Consider the following 15,538-nt stretch of genomic DNA (forward strand, 5'->3'; position numbering starts at 1 on the left):
TTCTTAATGCAGTATGGGTGGGATCTGTTCTGCCTGTTAACAGATAATGTTGCTGTCTCAAATATGGGGTGGAGAGAATGAGTCCAAATCTGCACATGAAGCAAGACACACACACACACACACACACACACACAAACACCCACACACATACACACACACACACACACACACACACACACACACACACACACACTACGGATGTACCGAAAGAATAACTGGTGCCGAGGTCTTGGTTCACTAGCCTCTTGCAATAAGGAAACACTCCTACTATTCTTGACATACATTTGTCAGAGAGAATCTTCTCTTAATGCACTCATGTTCCTGCTAAGCTAAGGCTATTACTTGTGGTCAATTTCCACTATTGAATATAGTTTGGTATATTTAGATGTTAAAGTGATAGAAGCACGGAGCACTATGTCAACATTATGGAGTTTCGGCCACTCTCATCTCCACAGCCTGGGGGCTGCTTTGGCGGCTGACCAGATGCCCCAAGGGTGTCCCCGAGGCAGGGAGAGGGGCCAGATAAGACAACGCCTTATCAGTGAGGCTGAAGTGGACTAATCACAGTCCAGAGAGCATGGACCCAAGACTGCTCAACCAGTGCCCTCAAACAAACCAGGCATGCCTGCCAAACTAATCCAGGAGTCGCTGGGCGTCAACTACTGAAGTTTCCACACTGAGTGTGTGACGTACGTGGTGTTTGCTGTTGTTATTGTTCTGAGGGATTTGGCAATATGAGCTAGCTGGAGCTCATGGAGAGAGGAGGGAAATCCCATTTGGTTTCAGCAATATCAACAAATGAGAAATGGATTACCAAGAACTACAATGACCAGTCTGCCCCTCGGTGAAGCATAAAAGATTTAGAGTTCCAACTGCAGGGTGTAGGAGAAGGTAGCCATAAGTTATAACTCGAGTTCTTTAAATTCTGTTTGAATACTTGTCATACATTCAAAAGGTGATGAAATATAGCAGGGCTCAGTTTTAGTCAGTAAAATAGCCATGAAGAAACACTTTTTCAGCTTGTTCCAACAGAACATTAGACCCAACACCGTATTTTCCCAACTATAAACTGCACCATACTGTATATAAACTGCATTTCAGTATTGTATGCAATTTTTTAAAGCAACGTGTGTATTGACCGCACCCGTGTATTAACCACAGATGGTTCAACATGACATCATTCTGTTGCATAAAACTAAATGCCATGTGGTTGTGGTGAAAGCACTACTACCATTTAAAAGTTGTATGGGATGGGCATTTCAAGCAAAAAACCTACACCCTTACTGGCCCGATGCACACACCCACACATAGGCTACCTCTTTTCCACTCACAGTGAAAACCATGCAATCATTGAGTGTTTATTAAGTGTTATGATGTCGTGTAAGAATGGACACTAAATGTTTAAGTCGAATCGTTAATAGATCCCCTGGCTACCACTGAATTAATATGATCGAGAAAAGCAAGTGGGAGGGGGACTTCACCCAGCCTGGCCATTACCAGCCTGTGACTTCATTTCATTCCGTCAGTCAGTCTGGCCTAACCCCGTGCATTTTCGTTTCCGAGATGGGCGGGTGCTTAGCTTGAGGTTTAAAATCATTGGAGTTCCCTTAACCAATCAGCAACGTTTGGTAAGCATTCGGTAGATTAAACTCTTCCCAAAGTCAGTTGGGAGAAGAGCTACGTCTTTTCCAATCATAAAACTTACAACACAATACTCTTGTTCTCCTTTTAAGACACAGCTCTGAACTGTTCGCTGATTGGTGCGGTTGGATTTTGAGGCCGGGAAACGATTGTCAACGGGGTTGGGCCAGACTGAGTATGAGCTTGAAATCAATTCAGGGGGAAATATGTAGGCTGGTGTCACCAGGCTAGACTTCACCCGCTTCACTCACTACATTAATATCAGAGTAGCAGACTGTGTTTTATTGTTGAGCTGATTTTGAGAAATTCAACTTTGCTTCAGGTTATGCAGCAAATGGTGTTATTTTGTTGCTGTAGTTATCAAGTTGCTATGCTAGCTAATTAGCTAGCTAGCTAAAGGAAACTTTTTTAATAACCTTAAAAATGGCAGAGTTCTATGATGTTACAGTCTTCTCAAATTTATGATAGGAAAAGGTAAAAACTCTCAGGCTGCCTGTTCAACTTCTAACATGAGTTCATGCTAGCAGCTGCAAACTGTGAAGATGGTTACCTAAGCTTGAGATAGCTAGGATAGTTCATGCAAGTTTAAAACATCTCTTGCCAAGGTTCGAACTCTGTACTATCCCGTTTGGTGGAAATACAAACAGCCGAGTGTGAATGTAAATTATTTTCTATCCCATGCTGTTTTTACCTGATACATTCATGGGATTCGCATGTGAAAGAGGGAGAGAGACCTATTTTACCTGGCAGAGTTACTGTAGGCATTACTAACTGCCAGGCGGGAAAAAATGCATTCCCATGTATAAACAGCACCCAAGTTTTGACATCAGCGCTGCGAAAATGTTACAAAATCAATGTATAAACCGCGGCTAATAGTTGGGAAATTACGGCAATTACTCAAGAGCTAGAAGAGCACCTGAAGACCTCGGCCAAGGTCAATATGAAAGCGGAAAAAAATACCTGGAGCAACCGCTTGATTCGGATTTGCTACAGAATTTAATGGCCCATGCTCCACCCTTACGCCGAGTTTCATTAAAAACGGCCTAATCATTTTTGTGTAATTTTGCTGACAGACAAACAAACAAACCAACACAGTAATGAAAACATAACCTCCTTGGCAGAGGTAAAAAAGATTTCCTTTTGGTTTAATGAATCACATACAAGAGGGAGGGAGGGAGAGAGAGAGATAAGGGAAGAAGGATTTAGAAGAGAGAGAGAATAAAATACAGCCTGTGACGAAGAACAGAGATTTGTTCAAAACGCAAATCTGAGCTTTCAAAGTATTGATGCACTCAAATCATTTTCAACCGAGAACTGAAATAAATGAAAAAACGGACATATCAATCCCCACTTTCGGGGAAATCCATTTAAGACTGAAAAGCCCTTTTAATTCTCTGTGGCTGGGCCAATTTGCATCTAATTTTCATGGCTCAGGCTGGAATTTAATCAGGCAATTAGAAATCAATGGCATTTCGTCACCTGATTAAGAAGCTGTCTGAAATCCCTCGCTCGAATTTGATTCACGAAAGACTTGCTAAACATGTTTGTGGTAAACTTCGGAAGAAAACACTTGTCTAACACTGGTTGTCAGTTTCTCCCCAAGGACAGTCTGGAGACCTCTTCATGCACACGGAGGGAAAACAGGGGAGCATTTGCATTTGTTTGCATCTCTCTCGGAGGATAATCTCCAGCTGTAATCAGAGGAGCCGAAAGGATGATGGCAGCTTACCCTTAATTACAAAATATTCATCACCTGGGGGTGACACAGAGATTGGCGAGCCTGGGGATGATGGGGTACCTAGAACCTGCTTTTTTGGAGAAGGGGTGGGGTTGGGGGAGGGGGGTGCAATCTCTCTGATGAATCTCCCTGACATGCTCACCCTCTCTCCTCATTCCTCTCGCCTGCCTGTGACACCCCTATTTCTTTTCCCTTCCAACCAAAAACGGGGCCTGTAGCAGTCAATAATGAGAGAACTGCCGTTAATGTAATATTTGCCAATGACGTGACACGTTTTCAGTTTTTAATGTAGTTAACGTCGATAATGTAATAACCAATACATGGCAATAAATTAAATACATTCTCTGAACCAATAACGTAATAACATTGTGTGCACTATGTAATAATAAGGGATAATATATAGTGCACTGGTCAGTATAGGGGAAAAAAAACCAAAGAGGCGATCAGGACCCGACGTGCAGTGGGTTCTTTCATTAAGAAATATCAAAGCGTTGGGGTGGCCCATTCAAATCAATGGATTTTTTTTGCAAGATTCTGAGGAGCACAATTGGCAGGTTATTACATTATAAGCTGTGTTTGAAACAATCATAATAATAAAGTTTTATCAATGGCAATGAAGTGTCACAGTTCCATGATGCTTACCCTTGGGCTACGGAGTAAAAGGGAGAGTATATGTGTGTGTGTGTGTGTGTGTGTGTGTGTGTGTGTGTGTGTGTGTGTGTGTGTGTGTGTGTGTGTGTGTGTGTGTGTGTGTGTGTGTGTGTGTGTGTGTATGTGTGTGTGTGTGTGTGTGTGTGTGTGTGTGTGTGTGTGTGTGTGTGTGCGTGTGCGTGTGGGTGCGTGTGGGTGCGTGTGTGTTCTTTCTCAGTTAGGACTCAGATTCAGGGGTCAGGATTTGACAGGTTTTTGGGCAGCTATTTGAAGAAGGCAAGAGAAAAGTGTTACGGAAGACTGACTCTGGATTCTAAATAAAACTTAAACGCTGCAATCATAATTATTCCATTGTGCACAACAAATAATTGGGTTATTTGTTCAGAAATTGTATTACATTATTCGTAAGTTCTTACATTATTGACTTTAATTACATGAAGAATAGAAAAATGATTACATACTTGGCAGCTACACACCTCCCTTTTATTCAAACAGAATCAGATTGATTTGACTCACCACCCACTGCAAGAGAGCGTGAACCAACCCCTTGATCTCCCACAGAGGCCTGCTTAATTAAGGCGGTGTTGAGGGCAAAACCACCAAAAAGATGCATGGAAATAAAGCCATAAATTGGGTAAACAGGTAGTCAGAGTGTATATTAGCCATGGCATGTTGAACAGGGGATTAAAGTAAGACAGCACTGTGCTGCATGGAGATTTCCGGCATGACTGCTTGCTAGATAGGCTTTCACAGGCACTGAACCGATCCTTGGTGAAGAATCTCTGAGCCTAGAGTGTACTATTCTGAATGCCCAAATGCCTTCTTTGGATAAGACACTGTAGCATTTAGCCTAGCGTAGACTGGACTGACCCACCCTGGGCGCTTGGATTATGGGAATCATGCTCATTCTGTACAGAAAAAAATGTAAATCTAGTTTAAGCTGGTTAAGCGCAGTCACGTCTCATGCATATACCCACAAAAGTGTCCCACGAGTCGAAAGTGAAGGATTTTCTCTGGTTCCTCTCACCTTAAATGAGTTCAGTGGATAAGTGCTAATTTCAGGTGCTGGGTTTAAATAAAATAAATAAGAAGCGAGAGCACATGGTGATCCTTTCAATCAATCCTGAACTTTAACACTCCAGCATCCAGCATCCGCCATTCAACCTCATCATTTCTCATGAATGCCTCTGCCATTTATATCTGCCTGTGACATTTAAGCCAGCAAAAGTTATATGAGTCTTTAGTGTGTGTGTGTGTGTGTGTGTTTCAGCATGTGTATTGGACACATATACAAACCACAAACATCATCGTGGGACTAGTTTAAGTCTGAATGTGTGTGTATGTGTGTGTGTGTGTGTGTGTGTGTGTGTGTGTGTGTGTGTGTGTGTGTGTGTGTGTGTGTGTGTGTGTGTGTGTGTGTGTGTGTGTTTGTGTGTGTGATGAAACAAAAATATAATACTCATGAGTATATTAAACCTCAGGTTAATATACAAACACAGATGAAGCATGGCCAATGGGTATGTATTCAAATAAATTGTAGAAAGAATACAAAAGAAATTGGGTAGAAGTGTATTTAAACTCAGTATCCATAGAGCATTAAAAATACATTTATAAATGTGTATAAAGTTCTATAATGCATCATAGTGTCTGACATAGGTCTAGGGCTTATACTATAAAACTATCAAGCATTATGAGTGTAGTCATGGATAAGTAGTTATACAGACTTATGTCAATCATAATGAATCATTATAAATACTACATAACTCTTTATGAGTGTGTTTATAATGCTTTATGCATACTGGGTTCAAGTTACCCAAGTCATGACCATATAGTGAGCCCTACACCAACTGTGTCATTGTTAGGAGAAAGACATCCCAGGCTGTCCAAAGGACCAACAAACTGAAAAATCCAATCTGCACTCAGTGATGACAAACAATATTGCGTGTTTGTTCAGGATGGGCCAAATAAAGGTAGAGCCGTAACACGAGTAAACACTGTTAACGTCAACTGTTCACATCCCAGGGCACGTAGTGGCTTAAGAGCTGCTTTGCTTAAAAAAAAAAAAATCGATCAAATTTGAAATGTAAATAAAGACAAACAGTGTCCTCAAACATAAATCTTCATACGTAATCAAACATAACCCAGAAAGGTCATAGACAGGCAGATTTAGTTTATAAAATAAACTTCACTTCTCAAATCCCAGTTTCAAAAGTTGCGCAAGCTCAAGCATGTGGCTGTGTCAAACAACAGCAAGTCCCCACCTTGCACTGAAACTAGACATAATTCTTGGAGGTCATCCATTGAATGAGAAACCTGTGGTCCATGCTGATCCCCAACACAAAAATACACACAATGACAAAATCTCCTTGGTTTTCTCCTGGGTTCTGTGAGCAACTAAAAGTTTGACTTTGCTTTACTACATGAACCAACACCTTTGAAGAGACGGGCATCCCTGCTTAACTATATGAACCAACACCTTTGGAGATACAGGCGTCCCTGCTTGACAATCATTTTATGTGTGCACCGCACATTCAAGGAATAGTTGAGGTGGACTCCTGTGGTAGGGAAGTCTGGCAAGAACGGCTGAGACTGTTCGAGCAACTTTAATTTTCACGGAAATATCTAACTTTATCTTCTACCAGCTCACTCACATGCGAGTCTCATTTGATTGCCTTGGCATTCAAAAACACATTGTACGCATTAGCATCCCTAGGGATTTCTGAACACGATGACAAGAGAATGAGGATTGGCACAGTCATAGCACACCACTCAGTGCCAGTCCTCACACACCCACAGAAGCAGGGCCCTAGAAAGACCCCAAATACTGTGTGTGTGTGTGAGGACAAACCCTCCTCTCTCACACAGACCCTCTCCGGATGCATTCTTAAACAGCACTGAGAATAGAAAAGAGTGGGTGGGCAAAAGGAAGATCTCAAGAGAGAGAGAGAAAAAAGAGAGAGGGAGAGAGATAGAGAGATCACGTGAGAGAGAGGGAGAGGGAGAAAGAGAGAGAGGAAGAGCGAGAGAAACACAGGATTAGAGGTTGATTGGATTGAAAGCAGGCAGCCTGTGGTAGTTGTTGTACCTATGATAGGACTTGAGGGATATCCTCTCCCCCAACTGTTGTGTTACCTACATACACTATTCATTTTCCAGACACTCACAAGCTCACTCAATGGCACAAACATGCATGCACACACACACATACACACACACTGATTTCAATGACAGAGTTTAAAGACATACATTATACTGTTCTTTTAGCAATAATGTTTTTGCCTGCTAATCTGGAACTACAGCTAAACTGTGAATTATTTACGCATAATGGACTCCGAGTGACACCACATTCTGACCTCAGCATCTGTTACAGGCGTTTGATGTCAGTTCATCTTTATCTCTCCTGTCTCTTGTTACTGCATTTTTAACTATAGTAGTAAGTAAAAATAATATAATAATAACTTAATAATTAATGTAAAAAAACAGTGCTTTCTGCTCTAGAGGTTCTAAATCAAACCAGGTAACTAAAAGTCTTTTGAGCTACACTTGCGAAGGAGCTGCTGTCAACAGATCTGTTTCCATCCACTATTAGTTTGAACCCTTTAGCTACATGTCAGAATGATCTGCCTTTGCCAGATGTTTTCACCCACTATTTAGTGAACTACTTCAAGATTTTTTTTGAAGTGTTCAGATGAGGTTGCCTGAGGTGGGCGTTGACCAGTCTCTGAGCCTATTTTGGGAAGAACCCTGCAGGTCTCTGAGCCACACATGTCCAGTCCAGCGGAACAGTGTGAAATCCTGCCCTCAGCCCCGTCCGCTGTCCTGCTCCGTTCTCTGTGAACACGGAGAGCTCCGGCATTCACCCTGCCCAGACTACATCTGCTAATTGGATAACACCGCCTCTCCAGCCAGGCTGGCAGAGTCCGGGCACTGAAATTCAGCCTTGGGTCCGCTTTCATTCAAAAATCATATCCTATTTAAAGATTTAAACCAGTTCACTTGGACTTGAATAGAACCGTCCACTCGGTGGGAAAGCAAATGGGAACATCGGTTCGGCAGGATTGTGTAAGTCCATCTATCAATGTGATTGAGTTGGACATTTTGTCTGACTAATAATACAAGTAGACCGTGGCCTTATCCCCATTTCAGCTATAAGAAGAAAGACCCAGAAGGACCTTTGCCAGGCAGTTAGAATTTTAGAAGGGAGTTTTGCTAGGCAACGAGCCTCTTCTGCTACGGAGATACATACAAATGAGAATGTGTTTAATTCTTGCGTAGTTTGCGTTTCTGACCCCATCTCCTCCGGTCTCGCTCCCACTATCCTCTAAAAATTCTTTCATTCACTCCATACATCCTCTGACATGGCATGAACTCTAGTTTTCATAGCCCACTGTCGTTGAGAGACTGTGTCAATCACACAATATCTATGAGCTCCATTCATCTGGATGCCAAACTGTTGCAGAGGGCAGCATAGTATAAGTGTAGACTTTGCGTATCTCTTTCTCTTTCTCTCTCACACACACACACACACTCGCACACACACTCGCACACACACACATACACACACACACACACACACACACATACAAGTGCAGACTTTGCGTTTCTCTTTCTCTCTCACAGACACACACACACACACACACACACACACACACACACACACACACACACACACACACACACACACACATACACACACACACAAAGAGGGAGAGAAAGAGTGTGTGTGTGTGTGCCTGTGTGTGTCTTTGTGCATAGGTTTGTTACTATCAATAAATTCTGTTGTGACAAGAGACACAAGGACAACTCCTATTACTGCACTCAAAGCTTCACAATCCCACTCTTTAAACTGCACACAAAGGTACACAATCCCACTCTTTAAACTGCACACAAGGCTACACAATCCCACTCTTCCAACTCCATTCTGCTCCAACCTTCCACTGAGCTCGGAGGAATGTGTGCCCCCCCCCCCACACACACACACACACAATTTAGCACATCCTCTCTTCCAAGAATGCTTTGCTGAACAAGCCACAAACTCAAAAAATATTACAGGGAAAAACTCACACCTTTCCATTTCCCACACCACAGACATAAACCCATGAGACCACATCCACATTATGACTTCACTAAAATGACTACATTACAAAAAACAGTCTGCATTGTTTGACAGCACAGTCCAACACCAGACCCGAATCTCGCAACCTCTGACCTGGGAGGAGGTCGTGCTAGCAAGTAAGCTGAACCCCATGATTGCGAGTGTCTGTTACTAGCAAGTCTCTTACGGTGCTGGGGAGTGAGGTTTTCTCACTGTGCAGCTCTGTTTCAGCTGGCTACCATCACATCAGGTCTAGTGCATAGATATCCAGGACTAGGAGTATTCCTAACAGAAGGCATGTTATCAGCCCTACCTCCCTGGTTCCCAGATAGCTCTCACCTTCAGTGTCCTGGGCCCAGACGAGGGAGAGAGGAGAGAGAACGCTGATGCCTATGCCCAGCCATATCCACAGCCAAGGCCTCCTCATCTTCACTCACTCCTCAAACGCCTGCAGAGAGGGAGAGAGAGAGGGAGAAAGGGGGTTTAACCATTCGTCATTAAACCTCCTCACATGATTACTCTAATAAAACACATACAACTAAATTCCCCACGCCCACAAGAGAGAAAGAGAGAGAAAGAGATGGGAGGGAGGGAGGGAGTGAAGGAGTAAAGAGGGAGAGAGAGAGAGAGAGAGAGAGAGAGAGAGAGAGAGAGAAAGAAAGGGAGGTGTTAGCACAGATTGCTGTCTCCATAGTACCTATGCACATCATCAGTAATCCTGTCAATATCATAAAAAATAACTGCAATACCAAGAAGAGATCATTTGCTTTGACACTGGCTAGCACTCAATGTCTAGCATTGGTTAGCACTAGGTCTCTATTGCTCGCAGCTTGATTGTTCTCTTTGGATAAAAGCGTCTGCTAAATGACTACATGTTAATGTTAATATCAATGTCTAAACACTGCCTTAATCTGATGAAGGGTATGAAGGTTTCAGCTGGTTGGTGTGGCATGGTAATACATTAATGATGTGATCAACCTCAGATTCCTACAGAAATGTCTGAAATGTCTGACCTTGACACATTACAAGTCTTTGAAGGTTTTTAACTAATAGAGAGATGTTGATAAACCTGAAGTGCAGAGGGAGAGAGAGAGAGAGAGCACCAGAAAGTAAAGGAGGTTTTTAACAAACTGAGAGTCAAAGAGGCAAAATGAAAGAGAGATAGGGAAAGCCCAAAAAATAAAGGTTTTGGCTGTGACTGAAAGAGAAGGGGAGACAGAGACACAGAAGAGATGAGACAGAGAGAGGGCGAGAGATCTTATTTACTCAGAGACCTGCACAGCGGAGAGTTACACATTCAGAGATTTGTTTGATGATGTAAGACGCTTGTCAGATTTAGTTATCACCTGCTCTCCTGACTCACTGGCGTACCCACACCAAATTATGCTGTACGCTCTGAGACTGTGCGTGTGTATGTGTGTGTGTGTGTGGGTGTGTGTGTGTGTGTGTGTGTGTGTGTGTGTGTGTGTGTGTGTGTGTGTGTGTGTGTGTGTGTGTGTGTGTGTGTCTGTCTGTGTGTGTGTGTGTGTTTGTGTGGGTGTGTGTGTAAGTGTGTCTGTGTTGTCTGTGTGTGTGACGGGAGAGAATGTGTGTGTGTGTGTGCCTGTGTTGTCTGCACGTGCACGTGTGTGAGTGTGAGTGTCTGTGTGTGTGTGCGTGTGTGCTCATCTGTGGGAGCATGTTTGTGTTCACAGGACTTAGGTTTCTTTATGACACCTGAAAATGATGTGAGTGGAATTTCATCAGCTTCTCGAGGCCTGTCTGAGCGCTGTGTTCAGGCACTCGGGCTCGCTCTCCCATCCACGTCCTCCTCTGACTGACTGTGCAATGCTCCACTATTCTCCAGAGGCCTTGGCTTCAATGGAATCGGCTCCATTTCGGCAGGCCGCAACAGCTCAACCCACTGCCACTAGTCAAAGCAGCATGACACCAACTGTCAAACGCAGGTAGTTTTCTCTCTCTACCCTCCACCCCCTCTCTCTTTCTGTCTCTCTCTGTCTCTCCACTGTGTCTTTCTTTTTGTGAAGTGGAGTGTGTTAAGTGCAAGGGAGATGGGTGGAGAGAAAGGAGACAACTTAGATCATCTATACCCACCAGAGGCATCAAGCTAGGAACACAAAGCAGAGGGGTAAAGAGAAAAAGAGAGAGAGAGAGTCTGTGTGAGAGAGAGGGTAGCATCTGACTTTCATGTCTACTCACAAGAGAGAGGGAGAGGGTGTTCACAGGTCTAAGACTAGATTTTTTTGTTTTTGTTTAGTCATTTCTCAACACTGACTACACTTTCTCTAGCCTGACGATGTCATACTCATAATTCTAGTCAGAATATGAGTCTGATACTGAACCATTGGGCTGTGATTATGGGGCGTGTTTCAACGAACCAGGAAAGAAAATGCCTCTTCGCTGAATTGGATACCTAGAACCAATCAGAGCAACATAGTATTACCATCTGATAGATTCAACTTTTACCTGATCCCGTAGGAAAGACGGCAAAAACATCTTTTCAATCGACAAATGCCTTGATCGCGTTTCTCTGTTCCTCTTTCAAAATGAATGCGCTGTCAATATCTGTTGAGATAACATATTATGCCTGCTCACGTTACTTAATTAGCACTCAAGGCTAGAAGCTACAGTGTGTTTCAATGGGTTTTTGGTGTACGCGTTAGCAATGACCTAACAATAATGGTCTAGAGAGCTTTAGTTAGGACAAACAATACTCTGCAACATTCGTGGTGCACATATACAACTTACCGAGTCAATGTAGACATTAAAAAGTCGTGTAGATAGCTTAATTCACATAAAATATTCCCCACTTAGCTCCCGAGAAGCGGCCATCTTGGACGGAGTTCGAATCTACCGGTTAATTCAACTCAAGCGTTGGTTGATCATCTGTCCATCATCGTATAAAGCTCGCCCTTACAATTTGATTGGTGGTTAGATTGCTTTTTCGACTTTTTCGAAAACTTGAATCTCTCCCAACTAGCTCAAGTCCAGACTGAATCTCCCAGACCAAAAATGTTGTGGGCAGAGTTCAGGCTGGTATCCAGGCTACACTTTCTCTAAACTCCTTACGCAATTTTCATGACCAGTTTACAAAATACTTGCTGAAGTAACAGTATCAGTATTTCCAAACTTGACATCTGTCTGAGCTTGTCGTTGTATCTACTGTATGTTGTATCGTTCTTTGGCTTAGACTCCAACCTAGAGTTTGTGCACAAAATAAACTTGATGGTCATTGGCATGACACTAGAAGAGCTCTTTGTCAGTGGGAGGCTAACTTAGGAGGCTAACTTATAGGGACACTGTCTACCATTGTAGGTTGCAGTTTCACCAAGTTTCAGTGAGTATTCATAATCACATACATGCACCTGGCCTTGAATCAGGTCCATCCCTCTCTCTCTGAGGACTTTTTCATTTCAAGCTCTTTAGAACCCTGCCAGAGCAGGGCTGGTCATCACTAATCTCTCTGTTCAGATGGGAGGATGTGTGGGAGAGACGCCTGCATCCAACACACCAGTTATCCTCCCACCTGATCCCACTGGCTCACTCCAAATCTTTGATTTACCTAACCAAATTTCTCAATTGGTGTCCCACGCAGGCCCAGTGCAATATTCCTCTCTCTCTCTTTCTCATTACTGTAAAAGAAGACCTTTTCAAGGAGGAAGCGGGGGCCTGTGAGTTCTAGGGGGATTTCAGTCACACCCAAATAAATGACCATGAGCGCACTTTAGTTCAATCTGGTTGATCATGATTAGGGAAAATGGATCTAAGCGTGTGAGTGTTTGGATGTAAGAAGTGAGGACTCTGGGCAAGCAGACAGAAAGGCACACAGGCAGACAGTCAGACGGACAGACAGACAAGAAATGTCTTCTGCCCAAAATTAATAATTATAATATACCAACAATAATTGTTTTGTTTATCTAGCCATTCCCCATGGCAAGTCCCCTTTACAAAAGAAACCAAACAAGAAAACAGACATAATAATCTAAAAACAAATAACAGATGGAAGGAAAATATATAATGGAGGGACAATATAACAGCGCAATTGCTACTATTTATTCCTCCCACATCTACCTGGAGTTACCCCTTGGATTTTGACAGCAAGACTGCCAGATATTTTATGATAAATTAATTTCCCCCTGATGTATAGATCCCAGCGTGTGTGGGTGTGTGTGTGTTGTGTGTGTTTCAAACAGCCAGTGGAGGGGAGAGCTCAGAACCTTTAGCAGAGCGCTGATGCATCATAAGGTCAGAGTCATTAGCAAAGCAGCAGGGAAAGAACAGCCTGGCCTCTCCTCTCCTCTCTAAACACCTCTCCTCTCCTCTCTATGCCTTTCCTCTCCACTCCTCTCCTCTCCTTTCCTCTCCTCTCCTCTACATTCTTCTCCTTTCCTCTCCACACCTCACCTCTCTACTCCTCTCCTATCTACTTCTCTTCTCTTCTCCACGTCTCTCCTCTCCTCTCTTATCCTCTTCTACTATCCACTCCTTTTCTCTCTTCTTCAATCATATGTTCCACTCCTCTCCTCTCCTATCCTCTCCTCTACTTGCCTCCCCTGTCCTCACTGATGAACAGAGCTCCTCTGCTGCATCAGCTAGTGGAGATGGATATCATGACAAAACCAATTATAGAACCTCCAAAGCAAACACTGTTTTAATGGAACCATTCAGTCACCAAGTATACTTCTGATTGTGATTTGTTTTATGGAAACACTCAATCACCAAGTATACTTCTGATTGTGATCTGTCTCTGTTGAGAGCTGACCTGTCCACCTCAATGCGTAGCAAAAAACAAGGACCATTTATGCCATGATGTAACTTCCTGTCTGTGGGTACTTGGGTACTGATAAAACAGAACATTGCATTTATTCACTTCTTCACCTATTTCAGACATCATGGGGTTTGGGAACTCTGACAAGTGTTGTTTGTATTGTTCTTGAATTTGAGCATGGCTGACACTGCACACCAGGAATTTGTGGTCTTTATTCTAACAATGGCCTGCATTGTTGAGGTGTTAAGTTGTCTTCTAAATGCAGACATAATTCGGCCCTTTCAAGCGTGGTTTAAACCCCCATTTGACACCTGGTCTGACTTTCACCCTAGTCAGGCAAAGAGTGCTGAGTCACTCACACAGCTCTGGCCCCGCCCATTTGTATTATGATCGAATAACATCATTAATTTAGCCGCTGTTTCAAGCCCAGAGCTGGAGAAAAGTCGCACACCTTCATAAATCAGTCTCCAGGCAACCATTTCCTCATAAACAAGGGAAAAAAACACTGCTGGCATCAACAATATGGTGAGTAGAAAACAACAGGAGCAGCAAGACTGTTAAAACAGCAGATCAGCCAAATGCACTGCGCACAGGCCTCAAGTAAGAGTGAACAAGGGCAGCACTTACGCACAGCAGACAAACAGCAAAGAGCTACTGGACCTGAAAAGAGGACTGACAAAAATGAGAATATTTTCGCACAGTGCAGGGGAACTTTTTTTCTAATTATGAGGCATATCATGCAAATACTTTCACGGTTGTGCTTTATGTTTAAAAACATATTAATAATAATATGAGAATACCTGGGGACAGATATTTCAGATACATTCAGCAGCTACCAATTTATTACAATGAAGTAGAGAGTCTGCTTTTTTAAATGCAACTCTCTTTTATTAACCATCAGTGTTATGATTATGACCTAAAGGTCTCTGCCTCCAATGCCAACACACTCTCACATCCAGCAACACATCCATGCTTGCACACACAAAACAACAACAACAACACACACACTTTCCTAGAGCTTTTGTCCTGGTCAGAGAGTGAGTGAGAGAGAGAAAGAGAGAGAGAGAGAGGTAAAGGCTTCTGTCCTGGTCAGAGAGAGAAAGAGAGAGAGGTAGAGGTTTCTGTCCTGGTCAGAGAGAGAGAGAGAGGTAAATGCTTCTGTCCTGGTCAGAGAGAGAGATAAGTATATGCTTCTGTCCTGGTCAGAGAGAGAGAGAGAGAGAGAAAGAGACAGGGAAAGAGAGAGAGAGAGAGAGAGAGAGAGAGAGGGGTAAGTCTTCTGTCCTGGTCAGAGAGATGTAAATGCTTCTGTCCTGGTCAGAGAGAGAGAGGTTAATGCTTCTGTCCTGGTCAGAGAGAGAGAGATAGAGGAAGAGGGAGAGAAAGAGAGAGGTAAAGTGCTAATGGGAGCTCTCAGCATAAAGTGGCCAGCTCATTACACACAGTAAGGGGATGAAGTGGCTAAGCAGAGGTCTCAGTCATTAACAGAACTCAATAAACTAATGAACCAGACCTCAATGACAGCCCCACACCTCAGAGTCCAAAAAATAAAACTCATTCTTTCACTCTCCAAACCACGGGCCGAAACTAGTGACATTTCGGCATTTCTGCAGGCAAACTGATTTTTTTTTTTGCTCTGATCCAA

At 43.1% G+C, this 15,538-nt stretch overlaps 1 protein-coding gene across 1 annotated transcript in view; it reads right to left on the reverse strand.

Moving 5' to 3' along the window:
• Positions 1–9,552, reverse strand: part of LOC308373013 (protocadherin-15-like) — a gene marked incomplete at both ends in the record, with an annotated part of 150,871 nt that extends 141,319 nt beyond the window's left edge. Inside the window, one exon of the mRNA XM_080848405.1 lies at positions 9,465–9,552. Coding sequence (XP_080704531.1) covers positions 9,465–9,552 — 88 coding nt within the window. The remainder of the gene's footprint in view (positions 1–9,464) is intronic.
• Positions 9,553–15,538: the final 5,986 nt, after the last annotated feature.

This window comes from Sprattus sprattus (genome assembly GCF_963457725.1).
Source record: "Sprattus sprattus genome assembly, chromosome: 12".
In the NCBI taxonomy this organism is placed as follows: domain Eukaryota; kingdom Metazoa; phylum Chordata; class Actinopteri; order Clupeiformes; family Clupeidae; genus Sprattus; species Sprattus sprattus.